This window comes from Urocitellus parryii, chromosome 5, assembly GCF_045843805.1.
Source record: "Urocitellus parryii isolate mUroPar1 chromosome 5, mUroPar1.hap1, whole genome shotgun sequence".
Classification (NCBI taxonomy): Eukaryota; Metazoa; Chordata; class Mammalia; order Rodentia; family Sciuridae; genus Urocitellus; species Urocitellus parryii.
This window is the reverse complement of record NC_135535.1, coordinates 19307853-19327645: the sequence shown is the minus strand read 5'-3', so window position 1 is coordinate 19327645 and position 19793 is coordinate 19307853. Positions and strand designations below refer to the sequence as shown.

General features: G+C 39.5%; 1 protein-coding gene across 1 annotated transcript in view; it reads right to left on the bottom strand.

Moving 5' to 3' along the window:
• Nucleotides 1-19793, bottom strand: part of Gnptab (N-acetylglucosamine-1-phosphate transferase subunits alpha and beta) — a 74631-nt gene that overhangs the window by 16755 nt on the left and 38083 nt on the right. Inside the window, exons 7-13 of the mRNA XM_026397098.2 lie at nt 19648-19782; nt 9513-9674; nt 8262-8441; nt 7882-8052; nt 5692-5815; nt 3737-3940; nt 1909-2972 (exon numbers count right to left, since the gene is read on the bottom strand). Of these exons, the coding sequence (XP_026252883.2) occupies nt 1909-2972; nt 3737-3940; nt 5692-5815; nt 7882-8052; nt 8262-8441; nt 9513-9674; nt 19648-19782 (2040 nt within the window). The remainder of the gene's footprint in view (nt 1-1908; nt 2973-3736; nt 3941-5691; nt 5816-7881; nt 8053-8261; nt 8442-9512; nt 9675-19647; nt 19783-19793) is intronic.

Below are 19793 nucleotides of genomic sequence, written 5' to 3'. Positions count from 1 at the left end.
TCCATATAACTCAGGGTTATACTCAGTGCTAAGTGTACCTTCTTACCAAGTAATAAAGGCATTGAAATTCCCAACATTGGCTTGAGAACAACAATTGTGTGAGAGGTCTGTTTATAGGGTGTTCCTGAAGGACTAGTCATTGATCATAAGATTTTGAAGCCAATTCATGCAACATTTAGAAAATTTATTTACATATAAATTTGGCAATACTTTCAATATTAAGCTATTTTGTGCTGGTGATCTCAAAGCATCAAATAACTGAGTTTTAAACATAAGGAGTAGAAACAAATTTGCTTTCACTTATAACAATGTTTAAGATTATAAAATCAAAACCAATAAGAGGCAGAATTAAATGGGCAAAGAAAACTGGCAAGGAATTCAAAGACAAATTACAGAAGAGGAAATATTTTTGCCTCCCAGACTGAAAAAAATCCAGTAAAGAAATTGACAATACCTGGTGTTGGTTAGCCTGTGGAGCAACAAATACTCCAGTATGCTGCTTGTTCCAGTGTGAAGTGGTGCAATATTTTGGGATATATTTAAAGTTTATAAGAAACCAGATACATTAACCTAGCAATTCTACCTACATTAGTAAATTTTTATTTCTGTAGGTTGAACTGCTAAGTGTAAGATATACATGTACAAGTATATTCATTGCAAAACATTGGAAATCATTTACAGCCATTAAAACAAACAATGGCAGTGACAGGCATAGTTTGCTGGCATATTTTCAATCAAAAGGCAACTCCAGGGAACTGTATTTACAGTGTAATTTCACTGCTGCAAAACAGAAACGATATAGCTTGTATGTTTGCATACCTACAGAAAAACCTCAGAAGAATACCCATCAAACTATGAAGAATAGCTGTCTCAAGGGCACAGATTGAGGAACGAGCACCCTCTACCCTTTTTAATGTTATATTTTTGCACTGCTTGCAATTTTTATCACTAGTCTATAGTAGTGCTTTTGTAAATATTTTATTTTTTATTTTTAAAAAAGGAAAGAGAAAAAAGTGTGAAAACTAAACATAGGCAAGAACTAGGCAGCCCTTCACTCAATGATCAGTAAATGCCTAACGGAAAATAAGATACTTCCTGAAAACACTGAGAGAATGAGACACAAGTTCCCCCTTCATCAGGCACTTGTGGCTCTGCCTCTTCCCTTCCCATACTGGATCATGTGACTTCTCGTGGTCTGTCAACTCCTGGTGGGGGGGAGGGTACTCCTCCTGGATGCTGCCCCCATACCTTAGGCAGATCTAAGCTCTCCCTTTAGACTCCTTACCTGGATCTCAACTGAGATACTTTATCTCATTGCTGCAACTGTCTGCTCACAAATCTGTCATTCCTACTGCTCTCCAAGTTTCCATAGGTAGCAACTATGTACTAGTCATCTTGTATTCCCCAGCACTGAGCACTGGGATGGCACCTGGGAGATGAATAAAGGATGCTACAGCCGGAAGCTATGGCACAAGGGAAGAACACTCCAACTTTTAGTTTTGGCTTACACTGACTTCCTGCTGTGATATTGGCAAAGCTAAGGAACTTATCTGAAACTCAGGTTTTTCTTTCAGTAAAACTAGAAAAACATCAGCTCTACCATGCTAAGTAAAGATAAGATGCCACTCTGTTCTACTTCCTCAGGGTATGTTTCTTGCTAAATTCCTTACTCATACTATTACTGTTTCCAAAACTGTAAAATGGGAGTAACAATAATAAATCCCCTTATATGGAAGTTTTATAAAAAAACAGATTCTGGGAAAATTAAACGAAATCATGTAAGAAAAGCACTTAGCTTAGTGGATGCACAGGGAAGTATTAAATAAGTGTAGCTATTATTATATTATCACTTACAAAGTTATTTATTCTTCCTGAGAAAGATGAAGAATAATGCCGGATCTAACTTACATCAAGAAGATCTTGGAAATACTTTTTTTTCTCCCAAGGCAAAAAGCCCAGATGAGTTCCTATGAAATGCTGCAGCTTTCTTCCAGGTAAAACCTCATTAACATCTAGGTGATCTTTAGCATCTTCCTCCATTCTGTTTTGTTCTTCTTCTTTCCCTGTGATTTCCTTTTCTTTTGTCACATGGATTTCCAGTGGAATAATCAGAGATGAAAGCTTTCCTTTAGACACATTCCCATTTTGGGTCTTAGTTTCCAATTTAAATCTTGCTTTGGTCTCTAAGAGCAGTGGTGGATTCTGACCCTGGTAGTTCATTTTTACTGTCCCTGATGGAAAAGTCGACCTGTGTGATCTTCCTAGGCTTTCATGAGCCAGTTTTTCTGTTGGGACCTCCAAACTGTCATTTATTTCATCTGTTAGAGTAGCTTGATTTTTTACTTTATCATCCTGTAAGTTCACCAGAAATGATCTCAGCAAGGCTATTTTGGACAAATTGTATCCTTTCAAAGTGATGTCTCCTTGTTCCAGCTGCAAGTCCAAGTTGCTGAGACTCAATTGGGCCTCTTTTGGGAGGAGTGAAATATTTACCAAGGGAACTTTCACCTCCTCTTGGAATCTTCCTGTTGTGTTAACATCATGTCTCTTGACCTTTGGGAAGCGTTTTTCTTCAGGAATATCCTCAAAAAGGATTTCTGCCTCTGGAAGAAGTGTTATGGGGCTATCCAAATTTTCATAAGACTTCTGGGTTGTAGCATTCACCTTGGGTCCTTCCCTTGTATCCACATCTACTGTTAGCTGGATTTTGAACTCTTCATCATTTGTGTTTTGAAATGTGATGTTAAAATGTATTGTAGTTGCATTCATTCCACTGTGCATTATGAGGTGGATGGTTTTCCACTTATTGGCAATAGAAGCATGTCGAATTATGGGGTTGTCACTATAGGCACCTTCTACTCCTCTTTTGGCTATTTCTGCAAAGCTGAAATAAGGCAGGTGTTCACCTTTTGGAATAATATAGTGAGTCTGGTTTGGAAGAAGAGTTACTTTATATAATTCATGAAAATGATCTAGAGGAAAAAGCACAAACAAGATTTTGTTAAAGAAAAACTAAGCACCATTTTACTCCTCTTCCTTTAATTTTTTGGGTTTGAGTTTCTACTTTTTAAGAGTGATCAGAAATTCTAATTTAATAGCTACTGGTAGGCAGCTCATTTTACTGAGACAATCACAGTTATTTACATGGAATGCTGACCCTGACTCATCTTAGAGATTTGGCACAGTTCTTATTCTTTTTTTTTAAATTTTTTAGTTTTCGGCGGACACAACATCTTTGTTTGTATGAGGTGCTGAGGATCGAACCCGGACTGCACGCATGCCAGGCGAGTGCACTACCACTTGAGCCACATCCCCAGCCCCAACAGTTCTTATTCTTAACAATAAATTCCAAATGCCAATTTCCATCTCTCTTTCTCTACTTGAAGGAAGAAAAGAAAAAGCTTTCTGACAAAATGATGACTTCCATTAATAAGCTATTACGAATATTCAAACTATCTTTATTTAATGAATTATTGACCTGCTCTTATTGTTTCCAAATTAAGCATTCAGTATGTTAAAAGAATGTAAAATGTAAAAGAAAAGATAATCTTAAATGTCAACTGTTTTCTAAAGATCTCTGTCCTTCTCTTTAAGTTAGCTTAAAATTTAGATGCAAAACCAGAAAAGGAAACACAGAGATTAATTACTTAAAATAATAATAACCACCCAAAAGCCCGTATACTTTTCCATGATTTACCCTTTTACTTTTAGTATGTCATTATGGCAATAAACGTACCTTGCCCACAGTCACCAGCATCAAAGCCACAAGACAAGACGTTACAGGCTTGGTCACAGAACTTATCAGCGAGCCAGGAATTTGCACATCCTTGATTACAGTAAGAGACGCTGTTTAGTCCTCCACCAAACTGCCAGGGCTGTCCAACACCAATGCTCCCAGTACCTCCGCCTCCTGCAACATAGCGACTCCCTCCATTGTTACCTGTAGAGGGAGGGAGGAAGACTAAATCTTGGTAGGTTTTCAATTTTGAAAGAAGATAATTATTTCTTACTAGTGTTTTCAACACTGATGCATGAATTGTAGTCAGAAAATTTCACCACATTCTTGAGTAGATTTCACGTTGTTGCACAAAACAGACTGGTGGGGAAGCAGCAAGCAGCATTCAGAGAAGAGAACTCCAAACTTTGTTTTATGCCATTGGGCCCAGAGGAAAACAAAACTCCAAATTCTGAGCCCTGATCCATGGTTTCTCACAACAATGATAAGTTATTTGCTGTCATCTTGACCCATCCTATTATTGGGGCTTTTTCCTTTTTTTCCTTCTTTTCAAAACTGAAGGCCTTGCACTATATCTCTGACATCACAGGCATCTGTTACATTTGAAGAAGGAGTGGTCAGACTCCTAGGGCAGTTATTTACAATCCAAAAGGTAGGGACCCAGGGTTAATTAGACTTCCTGGAGAAAGGCTGGGAGAAGAAAGGGGAACTGACCCCTTCCCTAGGCATTGGTTTCTTACCATAACATTTTTATAATTTCATTTCACAACCAGGTCTAGTTTTGCCATCAAAATGTATCTTAAAAAAAAAAATACAACTGAACAGGGAGCATCACTTGACAGTGCTATAGGACTCATGTGTGCGTGCATGCATGTGTGTGTGCATGTGTGTAGACAAGGAGAAAAGGAAGAGATTATTTCAAAAGCCATGACTATCAAAACTGCACAAGAACATGTCTGAGCATGAATAATGACCTCTTCTACTGAATGTTAATGTTCTACTAGGGACAGAGGCTCTGGCCAGCACACATCTACTTTGAACATTTGTGTTCTCTCCCTATATAGTTGCTTTGTGTTTTCAAAACTATGCCTGACACTAACATTAAAACAAATTAAAAAAAATTTTTTTAAGTATGCCTGGCAGATCCGACTGAAACACAACTTGAAGCTTTGTTTCCTCAAATAGTCAACAAACTTCCAAATGTGTTCCCTCATAAGGAACACGGAGATGATCCTATCTGTACACAAACACACTTTTTCTTAGTTGACCAAGAAATTCAAGTAGATAATGAATAATGCTCTATAAATTTAACACTTTATTGTAAGGTGGTAAATAAATTTTAAAAACTGCTATTATCAGTAAGTCCAAATATGAGTATATGAGAAGGGAAGAAAAGCGGCATCTCTTCAATTATTCCAGACCTGTTGCAATCTGTTGGTAAAAGCTCCTAATCATGAATTCCCATGAGATGACTCAGAATTATTTTGTTCTTGGGTTTATAGTACTCTAGGTTTTCATATTTTAAGTAATAAGAAAAGGCATTTTCAAGTGCAGGATAAATATTGGAAAGTGCCCTCAATAATGGATAATAGGAATAAACTAGGCCACATGAGATTGTGAGTCTATGGATCACCACTGGACATCGTGGCACACACCTATAATCCCAGTGACTCAGGAGGCTAAGGCAGGAGGATCCCAAGTTCAAAGCTAGCCTCAGCAACCTAGCGAGTCATTAAGCAACTTACCAAGACCCTACTTCAAAACAAAACAAAAAAATAAATAAAAAGGGCAGGGGATGTGGCTTAGTGGTTAAGCACCTCTGGGTTCAATCCCTGGTCTAGGGATCACTGACTATTTCAAATATATGGTTTAAGTCTATAGCATATCTTCAATTTAATTAGAATGAAAATACTTCTGTAAACATGAAAAATAATCACATTTTAACACATCCTTACCAGTACAATCACCACCATCCCAGTCACAGGCTGAATTATTACAAGCCTTGTCACAATAGCCATCTTTAATCCAGGAACCTGGGCAGCCCTCGGCACAGTTTGGCACAGGCCATGTCAAATAAACCTGTGACAAAACCAAACAGAAAATAAGTGATTTATGACACTTTTTACTTTGAATTAAAATTCCTTTTTTTTTTTTAATCTATTCCTCTCAAAAGGCTGAATTTTCCAAGGCCTAACTGTCCACTTCATGCTTGTGTTCAGCTGGCCTGTCCCAGAGCACCCTGCTGTGGTGTTGGTGCTGAGCACATTCACTCCTTTCCATTACTCAAAAAAACCAGACCAGGGCTCAACACATAGACTAGTTTCTCACACCATGCTCCTGTAATCTACTTTGAAATAAAATAGCATCATGTCAGACTTAATTTTGAGTACAAAAATATGCCACAATAGGTGGGAAGTGTGACAAGAATCAACTGTTTCTCTGTGACAGCCATCAGTAACTCCTAAGTGTATTTAAGGATAATTTAGTCTCAATGAGGAGAGAAGGAATAGATAGACTCTCAGTATCCTTTACCTCCATGTATAAGGCCGTGTGACAAATGAACCAGCATAGCACTCTAAGCTCCCAAAATGAGTGATAAGGTATATGGTTATTTTTTAAATTAAAACCATTTTAAAAATATACTCCCACTTTAAAGTTTCTGCAACTTTGTCACTCCATCCATTTGGGATGTCTTTCTTCACTTACTTCACTTACTTATTCTTCAAAATACATGTCCATTCAGATGGGAGCTGTCCCTCATTCCAACTGATTTAAACCTCCTGTGCTCATGTTCCTCAGCATGGACATGCCTGTCAGCATCAAAAGCTCTACACACAGTCACTGATTTTGTACTTGTCCCCATTAATATACAAACTCAAATTTGGATCCCTACAATTTAATGCAGATGAGGCACGTGGACAGGGACACAGGAGAAGGAGCAGGTGGGAGGCATAAACATCAACAAAGTAACTTTTTGCTCTTAGCATTTAGAGTTGCAGAGTATTGTGGTTTGGAAATGAGGTGTCCCCCAAAAGCTCATGTGTGAGACAATGTGAGAAAGTTTAGGGGTGAAATGATTGGATTGGGAGAGTTATAACCTAATTGGTGGATTAAGCCACTAATATAGATGAATGGAGTGGTGACTGTAGGAAGGTAGGCTGTGACTAGAGGAGGTGGACCACTGGGGTGTGCCTTTGGTGTTTATATTTTGTCCCTGGTAAGCAGAGCTCTCTCTCTGCTCCCTTGTTGCCATGTCCTGAGCTGCTTTGCTCTACCACTCTTTCGCTATGATGTTCTACTTCAACCTGGGTCCAGAGGTGGCTGTCTGTGGATTGAAACCTCTGAAACAATGAGCTGAATAAGCCTTCTTTCCTCTAATTGTTCTTGTCAGATCTTTTGGTGGCAGTGATGAAAAAAAGCCGACTAAAACATAGTTTTATAACTCAAGCCTAGAGTGATAAGTCTCTAAATTATCACTACATCCTTCTAACAATGCTATGGGGGTGTTTGTATTTTTCCCTACCAGGCAGATGGAAAACTTCCCTTGGCCAAGTCATTGTCCAGTGTGGTCCTAAACAGTTGGCCCCTATGTCTGTGCTCTCACTTCACCTTTCCATCCCACCTCTCAGCAAAGCCAGATGGAAACAGGCTGCCTCAAAACAAAATTTCTTCCACACCTGAAGTGCTAATTTGAACTAACTTTCGTTTTTTTACTTTTCTGTTTTTTTTTTTTATTGTTGTTTTTTGGGTACTGGGAATTGATCCCAGGAATGCTTAACTATTAAGCCACATCCCCAGCCCTTTATATTTTTTTTATTTTGAGACAGGGTCTTGCTAAGTTCTTAGTGCCTCACTAAGTTGCTGAGGCTGGCTTTAAACATGCAATCCTCCTGTCTCAGTCTCTGAGACTGTTGGAGCCAGGCACCAGGCCTAACTTTCCTTTTGCTGACACTAATTACAATTTTATTTCCTATGGCAAGGGGAAGAATGGGTCCTGGGTATCCCAGAATGCAGGGAAGCAAATTTCCTATAGTAGCTATTTTACTCAATTGTTGACTCGTTTGAATACTTATTTGTTTACATTTGAGTATAGAAATACACACAGTGACTTCCAGCCTCGGCATCCCCTCGTCTTAGACACTCACCTTTTGACCCTTGGAGTGACTATAGAAATCATCTGGCCAGACATCCTTCCCAAACATGACATCATCATTTAGGTAAATAAATTTCTGAGACAGTCCTTCGATGCGATGAATGTGACTTTCAATAGCAGGTGAACTAAAGGTAGGCAAGTGGCTCAAATTTCGAAAAACATCCTTTTAACAGAAAAACCAAACAACAAAAAAAGGAAGAAAAAAAAAAGGAGAGAAAGGGTGAATTTGAATTGTTCTGGTTTGGACTGGCTGATGGAAAGGAAGGGAAGAAAAGAGTTTAAAAGGTGGACATGAAGGCGAGAGGAGTAGAAGGAATGAGACTCTGAGATTCCTACACCACATTACAAGAAGAGAATAGGAAAGTCCTGTACCTGGTGTGTCACTATTTTCACTCGAGGATTGTCAAGGTTCAGCCAGGATGGAATCTGCCCATTGGTGACAATGAAAATATTCCGAACCCACGGTGCATGCCTCTCGATGGACCGCAACGAGTACCTCAGCTCTTCATTATCTTCAAATCGGCTGGCAGAAACATCCTCGTCCTGCTTGGACTGAGAGAAACAAAGGACACATAAAGATGTGAAGTACCCCTTAAATCACACCTCCTCCTCCTCCTTGTCTCTGCCCTCTGCCCTCTGAATTCAGGGTGCTCTGGATGACTTTCAAAGACAGAATCTGTGGCTGGGCGTAATGGCATATGCCTTCAATACCAAGTGACTTGGGAGGCTGAAGCAAGGGGATTGCCAGTTCAAAGCCAACTTCAGCAACTTATCGAGGCCCTATGCAATTTAGTGAGACCCTGTCTATAAATAAAATATAAAAAATGGTTGGGAATGTGGCTGGGGATGTGACTCAGAGGTTAAGCCCCTGGGTTTAATCTCAAATATGGAAAAAAAAAAAAAAAGATGGAATCAGTGTTTGTCATGGAGACTAAAATGCTCATAAGAACAATTTAGAGAAAGAAAAGTTTATTTTGACTAAGGTTTCAGAGGCTTAGTACACAGTTGCCAACTCCATAGCTCCAGGCCTGAAGTGAGGCAGAGCATCAAGGCAGAGGGTATAGGGGAAGAAAGTTGTTCAACTCACGGCAGCCAGAAAACAGAAAGAAGAGGGTCTGGGGGACAAGATATAGTCCCCAAGGGCATGTCCTCAGAGACCTATTTCTCCAGCTACCCCCACCTGCTTATAGTTACTTCCCAGTATAGCAGTCCTTCCAAATCATTAATCCAACAAATGGATTAATTCACTGATTAACTTATAGCCCATAATCTTATCATTTCTCCTCTGAACAACCCTGCACTGATCAACATGAACTTTCTGGGGACACCTCATATCCAAACTGTTACAGAATCCTAATTTAGAATATTATAAAAAATGTAAAAGACTCAGTAATATTAACAAACAAAAACGAAAATAAAAACAAAACTTGAAGATATAACATTTCTTTATCACACTTTATAAAAAGGTTTGTAGATATAATTCTAGGTCACTTCAATTAATCTTAAATCAATGGCAGGGACTGGAAAATTAGAAAAGTTCCAATCAACTCACTTCTCTGTAAATTCTCTTCCTTTTAATGGAAACCCTTTACTTGAGTTGTAAAGAATCTTTGCCTTCCTTACCTGGCTGATGGCACTCAGATCCCATAATAAATATGCAGGACTTATGGTCAGTTCTTTCCCATCGATGGTCATATTCTTCTTAGTTTGCTTATTTAGTTCTTGGAAACCCTTGGGATTATTCAGTTTTAGAAGGGCCACACTAGCCTCTGAATACAACTGCAACTATTAAAAAAAAGAAGAAGAAGAAGAAGAAGAAGAAGAGATACACACAAGAAAACTGAACCTCAAGGAGGAAACCCCCTTAATCTTCCCCTGTAATCTTTGGCAGGGCTGCCTGTAGAAAAACTATCTTTTGGGGCCAAGCTTGTGGAACAATCACAAATCTAAGAGGGAATATGGTAATCATCAGTTAGTTTTATAAACAGGCTTCTCCACCCACTTCAGAGTACATCCCACCCGTTATCTGCTTTATGTTCTGACTCTGTGTCATAGAATTTCCTACAAAAAGAGGCTTTCAGATCAGAAAATAGGGAGGGGATGAAAACCATGAATCTAGGACAGCAAAATCCTTTGGCTAAACTAGCTCTTCTGACATCAGTTCTTTGTTAATTTATAAAATAGAAGCAAACACAAATCATTATGGGCTCATTCTGAATTCTATATTATGTGAGTATACTTAGCATCTTCTGAACAACTTCCTGAATTTATGGAGACCAAAAAACCAGAGGCTGCAGTTAGAATTCCATGTCTTTCTCCCTTTTTATAATGCAGGCTGCTAACTTGTACCACCAATCGTGCAGGAGTAGATGTGCGCTCGAGCACACGTAAGTACTGTCATCCTGTCTGATTACTTTTTTTACACTGACGGTTCCTGGCATAGATTAAACACTCATAGAATTCGGCTTTCACTGCTGTCACTACTGTCCTCACCCTGCCTCAGTGTGGGAAATGGGAGGCAAGCCACAAAGGGAGAATATTAGCCTGCTCGGGAACTGCCCGGCCAGCCTCCCTGCTCCTTCTTCCATGGCCCTTCTGAGGGCTCCCTGCAGTGAAAATCATCACTATTCTAGTCTCAATACAGTAACAATACTCCAAATTAATTTTAAATTAATTGGGAAAAATACATTTATCCTAATCTCTTCTATCTAAATTGCTTTTATTTTGGAAAGTTATTCTGAAATTTCACATTCTAAAATTTGTAGATTTTTAACATTAAGATGAATTTAAAATCTAGAAAAGGATCTGACACTAATATATTTCCAAGGTGTAACAGTGCATCCACCTTGCTCCCTGACTTCGGACCAGATCCAATGCCACTGACTGCTGAACACTGGTTCACGGTGGCATTGGTTTTTCCACCTAGGCACTGGCTTATCAGAGAGAACCACTTTTTCAGAAGCTGTATATAAAAGAGTGCAATGATATTAAAGTTAAAAAAAAATCAGTGAAACTACTGCCTAACACCCTTACATTTTAACTTGATGACAACATTTTCACTTCAGTTTCTACCACCGGCTGGGCACTCACTGTATGCCAGACTTGGCCTGGGTGCTTAGCAAGTGCCACACCTGAGGGGTCAAACTCGGCTCCTAGAGTAGAGTGCATCACTTACTTAGGCTTCTGCTGATGCCACAGGCTGGTCTGTGAGTCACACTGGCATGGAGGACGACTACTCAACAGACTAGCAACACACGCTATCAGACACTTAGCATCGCATGGGTGGGCTCTACAGGGGCCGTGACAAGAAGCAGGTATCTGGCAGGCTGGTTGGGGCAGGGAAGAGCTGCTGGAGAGGCTGTGCTCTAGGAATAGAACCTGGACATTCTCATACCAAGGGACAAGATCATGGCTCCTTCACCATACTAGGTAGTTTAGGTGATCTCTAACCAGGTCCAGAGGGAAGAAATTGCAAAACCTGGCTGGAAAGGGAAGCAGGAGCAACACCTCTACTAAATCTTATGTAACACTCACTGCCCTCTGCTGCAGACAGGCTCCCAGGTCATCATGTAACTATGTAACTACAACTGAAAGGCTGGGGATTCCATTTTAAGACAAAGAAAACAAAACAAAATACACTCCTATTCCAATACTAGCCATTAAGGTATGAAGAAAGTTTTTTGAAAAAGAAAGGAAAAAATCTATTTTACTCCTCACATAGAGGAAAAGAAAATTTCAGAAATTGTGAAAGGGGTGTCAGAATAGAATTATAACACCTATGGGTTCTAACAGAAGATTCAGGAATTCCTAGTGTTATGGGCCAGGCTACATGGCCCATAAAATATTCTCCATTTTGCCCTGGGACTCCATGTTATGTAAGAAACGCTTCTCCCATGGGAACACCCCACCTCTGGACCCATCAATAGTTGCTTAGCATAGCATGTTTGCCAACACAAAATGGTAATTCTTATACAATGTAAAATTGTTCTTTCTTTGGATCCCATTTTTCCTGGATAATGTGCACTGTCACTAGACTTTAGTAACCATTCTTTAACTTATATTCTTCTTATTTTAGATTTCATGTTTGTTTATGGTTTTGAATCATAGCAACAGCCACTTATGATTAATGTGGTTTTGCACTATAAAGGTGGACTCAAACCCCAGGAGGGAGTCAAAGGGTGTAGATTAGTAGCCTGCCCCATGGCACGCCAGCTGGTGGATCTGGACCCCCTGCTGGTAAATAAAGTTTCCATTTCCTGCTTTAAGATCAACTTGGTGATTTACAGCAATCTTGCCATAACACTAGTATTAAATTACATCTTGTTTGATTTCACAGCTTATATTCATTTTTTTCTTTGATAAAAGATACATTGCTATAACTATTCTTACATTAGCCACCTTGCAGAGGGCTGATGTCTTTTCTTTCTTTTTCTATTTTTTTTTTAGAAGAATAAAAGTCTTATTCTAAGCTCACATTTTCAGAGGTTAGTTTGCGCTTGGCCAACTCCATTGTATGGGCCTGTGGTGAGGCAGAACATCATGGCAGAAGGGTATGTCAGAGGAAAGTAGCTCAGCTCGTGGCAACCAGAAAGTATATATATACCAAGGGCTGATTTCTAATAACATATACACTAAAAGATCAAGAAGAGGTTTTCCCATGGTAACTGTACAAAAGTGGATGGGAGATAAAGAGTAAGGCGTTCAAGGGAATATTTATATGTGAGAGAAAGATTTTCTGCCACTGCAATTAAGCAAGTTGTGAATGGTGAAAGGGTTCCTCTGCCACCACAAGGTGGCAGCCCAATCCCACATATCTTTGTTACTTCTGCCAGAGAAGGGACAGGAGGTGGGTGAGGCAGAAGAGTTGTACTTGGTGGCAGAGGCTGGAGTCCTATGCTTGGTCAATTGTGGGCAACTGCCTCCATAGATCGCTTCTTACTTTGAATTTTACATTTATCTAAATTCTTTAAATATAATTATAAGTTTCTCACAGAAAACAACCTCCACACCCCCCACTACAGACTCTTAAGGAGAGGTAGCAGGACTGCAAAATGAGCTGTTATGTTTGAGCCAATGAGATTTGGGAGTGTTTGCTACTGTTACATCATCTAGAGCAGCAGGATGGGCACACCTTAAGTCCAAATGTAAGGATCTAGTGTAGGATTCCAGGTATAGGCATCTTCCTAGATTCACTTTAGATAAATCCAGGAAGAGGTGAGCCAGGAAGAAGTGAGGAAAGATTGAGAGAGATGAAACAAAATGATGGTCCAGGACAGGACCTGGGCAACCTATAATAGCAGCAAGAAGAATTACTGCATTTCTTTTTATAAATTTTGCAAAATCATTTCTTTGCAACAAGAAGAAAAATAGTTCCAAGAAAAATGCTGAATCCTGGTATACGTCTAAAGATAAATAATGGAGACCAAAATTAAGGGGTGAGAAACCAAAATTAAGGGGCTAGGTAATTAGCAGGTCAGTGCCAAGTGGCTTCAGAGGAGTAATGGACATGGAAACCAGATGCCAAGGACTTGACCGCTCACGGACAACTTCCAGAAACTATCTATATATGTGTGGGTGTACGGGAACCAAATCTAACACTTTACATTGGGTTTACTGTATGAAATAGGACAGGGAAGAGAAAAGAATTAGAGAGGTATTTTTTCACAAACTTAAATTCAGGATTATACTGACCAAGTCATGAAATATAAGGATTTTAAAAATGTAAGAAATCTTCACTTTTCAGTTCTTTTAAGTGATGACAAACTATCAAAGAAAGACTGGTGTTTATTAATGTCACAAGTGTACAAACATGGAAAAGTAAAAATACTGGTTTTGTGAAGTTATTCTAATTAAATAGTTCCACTGTTCTTAGCATAGTATCTCACATTTAGATTTTGGCTTAAAAAATAATAACAGCCAACAAAAAAAGAGTATGAATGCATGTTTTTAAAGTCAACCAAAAGTAATGAATGCAGAAGAGAACTCACCCCTTAAGGCACACAAAATAGTCATGTGTTAAGGTAGACCTTACTTAAAAATCATTTCTTTTCATAAATTTTGCAAAAATAATTTCTTTGCAAAGTTATTTCAAACTGATCATATATAAATGCCTAAAAGGAAGGCTGTTAGAGTCTGTAAACAAGTCAGGATGGCGCCTGGCAAATGTTAGGGTCTGTAAACAAGTCTGGATGGCACCTGGCATTTTGCCAGGGGGAGTGGTTTATGAGGTGGCGCCAGCGAGCCATTAAATATGGAGATTTCTTAGTGGTTAACTGCTGTATCTAGTTTATGTTAATTAAGATAAGCTGTGTGGGATGTATATATACCCCTCCTGTCCTACAATAAACGGCTTCCACTCCTGCTGTATCAACGTACACAAGTTGTCCCCCACCCCCCTTATTTTGCTACAGCGGGACTGCGGCAGAAGGCTGTACTAACCGGTCTAAACAACTGTGTATCTGCAAATACTATATCTGGGATAGTTTCAATCAGGGGCAATTCTGCCTCCATGGAAACTTTTGGCAATATCTAGAGACATTTCTGGTTGTCAAAACTAGGAGTGGAAGTGCTACTGGCAACTAGAGGACAGAGCTAGGATGCTGCTGAACATCTATAATGCACGGGACAGTCTGTTACATGATAGCTGTATCAGGCCCAAACTGTCACCAGTACAGAGGTCAAGGAGAATGTTCAAATCCCCAAGGATGGTAAAGGCTTTCCCATATTGGGTCCACAACAATTTTAAAGGGCTCAAAAATTCAGAAGATCTAACCTATTTTTATTTTGAAATAATTTAATCTTAAAGCAAGTAAGAACCCTTTAGGGGAAAAACATTTCTGCCAACACCAACTGAAAAACAAATTAGCACCTTTCAGTGATTTGACAACTCAAGGCCACTAGGTCTTAATATGTCCTGTGGTTTTCTAAAACTAAAGTCAACTCCAGAGTTGGTTGATCCCCTCTACTGATGAAATAAAACCAAAAGAAGGGGCACCATGTTGTAAAAGAGCAGGTACATAAAATGGTTCCAGAGAATCACAAACAAAAGGTCATAAGAACAATAGTACAGGTTGAGCAGTCCTTATCTAAAATTCTCGGGACCAGAAATGTTACAGATTTTAGATTTTTTAAAATTTTGGAATATTTGCATTTACATAAGGAGATAGATTGGGAATGGGACTCAGGTTTAAACATGAGATTCATTTATGTTTCATGTATACCTTCTCTCCATAGCCTGAAGGTAATTTCATACAATATTTTAAATTTTGTGCATGAAACACAAGTTTTACACAGTTAAGAAATTTTCCATGTGTGATGTCATATTGGGGCTTATGAAGTTATTATGGATACTAGAACATTTCAGATTTTGGATTTTTAGATTAGGGATGTTCAACTTGTGTAACTTAAATAGGGTGAACTTAAATAGGCTCTGAATAGAACGCCAAGGGTGCAGAGTCCAAGTAAGACATTATGCTATTTATTCCCACCCTGACTGAGGTCCCTCTTGCCTATGACACTTACCCAGTCTTCAAGGACCTGGCATAGCCACATTCTGCTTCAGAATGTAATTCTAAATACTTGAGGACAGGGTCAGTATCCTCCCACTCCTTTTGCATACTCGCTCAGCAACCTCTATCATTGAATTGGCATAATGTAAGCATTTCCTTGAGAAATTCAGGAAGAATTCCAACTTGTTTTCATATGGTAAAAAAGAAGAGAAAAGCCAGGTGCAGTGGTGCATGTCTGTAATCCCAGGGACTCACAGGCTGAAGCAGGAGGATCACGAGTTCAAAGTCAGCCTCAGCAAAAACAAGGCACTAAGCAACTCAGTGAGACTCTGTCTCTAAATAAAATATAAAAAAGGGCTGGGGATGTGGCTCAGTGGTTAAGAGCCCTTGGGTTCAATCTCTAGTACCCCCCCAAAGGGGGGGAAAGAAAAAAAATTCACTAACCAAAAAATGAATGAAAAAATAACCCATCACGAATCAACATGTCTGAAAACACAATTTTGAGTGACCTGAAAATAAAGACAAATGGATAATTATTAAAAGGCTAATTTTGTGCCATCACACACAAAAATTCTACAGATAAATTAACTGAATCATGCAAGGGCTCACCCCAAACTAGAAAGCCTCTGACTTAAAAAAAAAAAAAAAAAAAAAAGCTTGATTTATAAGACTAGAGTTGACAGAGAAGTTTTATGAATTCAAACCCATTTTATTAGAAATTAAAGCATTTTCAAATCCTATGTCCTCTCCTAAAGGGGAAAAATATGTAGGTTTTCCTTTAAACAGGATATATAAAGGATATATGCAACAAGTTAGTATACAGACTCATTTCTGGTACCAAATACCTAGAGTGGCACATGTGAAAAATCATAGTCCTGAAAAGAATTCCCTTTATGTTCCAAGTCACTGTACATGTGTGTTTATGGTTATGGATTTTTTAGTGGTGCTCCAGCAGTGAGCTGCATGCCCTGACATTCTTTTTATTTTTTAGGTACCAGGGCGTTTAACTACTGAGCCACATCCCTGACCCTTTTTATTTTTTATTTCAAGACAGGGTCTCACTAGGTTGCTTACAGCCTTGCTAAGTTGCTGAGGCTGGATTGAATTTGCAATTCTCTTGCCTCAGCCTCCCAGGCTACTGGGACTCCAGGCAAGCACCACCACACCTGGCCCTGTCCTTCTTATTTTGTTTTGAGACAGGGTCTTGCTAAGTTGCTGAGGCTGGCCTTCAATTTGCTATCTTCTGCCTCAGTCTCCTGAGACACTGGGATTATAGGCATGAGCCACCATCCTAATTTCAACAAGCATTTCTAGAGTGGTCCCTAAGTGTCCGGTAATCTGTTCAAGCATACAAAGATGAACAGGGCAGTGCTTGTCCTGAGATGCTCATGACCTGATTAGAGTTTTGGGGCAGACCTGAGCCATGGTCCTCAGCACAAGCCTCTTAGAGGAGCCTAGGAAGGCAAAGTGATCCAGCTGTTTAGATCTTGAAGTCTAACACCTAAGGGGCTTTCCTCACACATGCCACATGTACCTCTAACCCAACACACCCCAAACTGAGTTCCAGGCTTCCATCTAAAATCTTGCGTCTCTACCATAGCTCAGAGGATGGTTAGTGTCATCACTTCTATCTTCACTAAAAATATCCATTTCCACTTTCCCTCTCCTTCCCTTTCCCCAACAGCTTCATCACAGTTACCATGTGATGTCAGGTGTCTCTCTGATGTTTCTGGAGCCATTCCCATTCCTGGCGTTTCAGTACCAAGGTACTTGAACAGAAATGTCTTGCTGGGCTAAGGCAGCAGTGGCTGAACTGGTTTCCTGCTTCCAGCCTCTCCCTGTCTAACACCCGCCACACCTGCCCCTACTATGTTCCCTAGAAAGAGACCAGACTCTGCCTTCCTCCTGCCTCCAGGAAAAGGTCCAGGCTCCTTAAAGGAGACCTTTCTCATTCTGGTCTCACCTATCTTCCCACCCTCATCCCCTGTCTATGCTCTGATCTCTAGGAACTGCTGCCTGGATTCCCTGAAAACACCACTTATATCCAAGCCTCAGCCCTATTGCTCAGGAGTCCCCTTTACTTAGAATAGTCATTCCTTTCTCTGCTGGAGAGCAGATGTTCTGTCTGTTCAGGGCCCAGCTAAACTGCTTCCCATTCTGCAAAGCCTGCCATACCCCAGGATGGCTAAAACCCAGCATTCTGACAGCATTTTGTACAAACTCTTATTCAGAACTGATCATATGCTAATATAACTGCTTTTATCCATTCAGTTATTCTTAACGTAGCCTCTGGCACATAGGATGAATTTAATAAATGCTTACTATCTAAATGGACTGAGAACCCCTGATAGGAAACTTCACTTTCAGATGACCCATAATAAAGTCACAGGTAGAACCAAAGAGAAAGGCTTGAAAATCTGGCTCAAATGCTGAAATCCATCTGTTCTTCCTCGTTCTCGTTTTCTCTATAGCTTCTCAAGACTAAAAGTCCTAGTCCCTGAAGGTGGTCAGATGCTGGAATTACCAAAGCAACCTGCAGCAATCCTTATGGATAATTACTGTGATGCTCTGGCCTCCAAATCCAACAGCTCTCCAGCTGGGTGAATGAGCTGTGGAGAGCAGTTCTTACCATATGGGAAACTTGCTGATACGCAAGTTACTACTCTTCACTACCTCTACCAGCAGACACCACATCATGCCATCCCAGAGTAGTATACATAGGGTCCACCACACCTTGGGACTGGCATTCTCTGGCAGCACACATCTGCCTATCAACAGACACATCAAAAACAGTAAGTACTAGTAAGAGGCTGTAGCAGGTCTGGAGATGTGGGATTCCAACCAGAGTGGAGGATGGAGAAGCAAAAGAAACATTCTTTCTTTAAAAATTTATTACAATTGAAATTATTAAATAGAACCAAGGATGTCATTCTTTCTGAATGAGAAACTGAGTAGATAGTCAAAAGTACAGATGTACATGTGTCTATAATTCTAGAACTAATAGCTAAGAAAGCCAAGAAGTGATGTGGCTAAAATGAAAGCAAATCTATGTTTTGTTTGTTTTTGGCCCAAATCAAAAATAACTCAGGAGTAGAGATGTAATAACTATTTCAAAATAACTGCATATTAAGAGCAAAATCCTAATATAGCTAAGCACTACCATATTTTAAAGTACAATAAAGAAAGTCATGGAGTAAAATATAAAAAAATTACAAATGTCATTCATATTGCCATTATATTATAAAAATATTATAAATTCTTAAGACAGTGAAACACAGGTGGGGGGAAAAAGAAGCAAGTTAAAGGGAATTTTGTGGAGGGTATAAAAACATAGTTAAGACAGGGATCAAAAAACTCCCTTAGTCATAGCTCCTCCACCCCACTAGCCCATTTTCATCCTCCCACCTATAAACAGTCAAATGATGTGTAAAAAGAGGAAGAAGTCAGAATCAAGGAAGTAAAATCCAGTGGTGGAACTCAAAGAGTGTTTCTTCATAAAACCCAAGAAAACCAAAGCCTAAGAAATTATTTATGCCAGGGATTTTATGCTCTCTGAGAGAAAAGACATTCAAGTTTTACAACATGGAACATTTCAGAAACAACAGTAGGCATCTTGATCAACTAGACAGCCACCCATATAGACGCAGGTCACAGGCCAGCCTCAGGAGTCAACCTTAACAAATGGCATCAATGGTCAGTCCTGAGGAGTTATTAAATATAAATTCTAAATACATGGAGTCCTCTATTATCTATCAATGAATCAGAGTTCTACACTCTCAAATGTTCCACATATCTCAAGCATAATCGCTACATGAATGAAAGCATTAATAAAGTTGCAGGCTGGCTCTGTGGCCCTCCTGCTTCTAGGATCCCTTTTCCTCTTCCAGACCTTCGATTCCTTATGTCATCAGTGCTATCAGGCTCTGTGTCTGTTTTGCCCACTGCTGTATCCACACAGGATGTAACACCACCTGACACAGAGTAGGAGCTCATTTGTTAAACAAATGAATCCCACTGCTATCTGGGAAGCCAGCAAACCAAACCAGAAAACAAGACTCTTTTTAAGAGTTTGGCCAAATTAATACTCAAGGGTGAGGATCTTTTCTCAAAAGCCACCTTTACAATAGCACACTGTGGCAAGAGAGAGTCCCTCTGTCTCTTAGGATCATTTGGCTATACTCTGAACAAAATGGTTATCAGAGAAGGGTCATGCATTAGATGAGACAGTGGCTTCTTTTCTATGTTCTTACCAGTTTTATTTTAGAAGAAAGATTTTCTGGCAGTTTTGTTTTCAGTTGACTTGTTTCCTTGAATGTTGGTGGAAATCCACTCAGGAAAGCCAAATCTTGCATCAGCACTAACCCAGGGACTTCTTTATCTGTTGTCTAAAATAAGG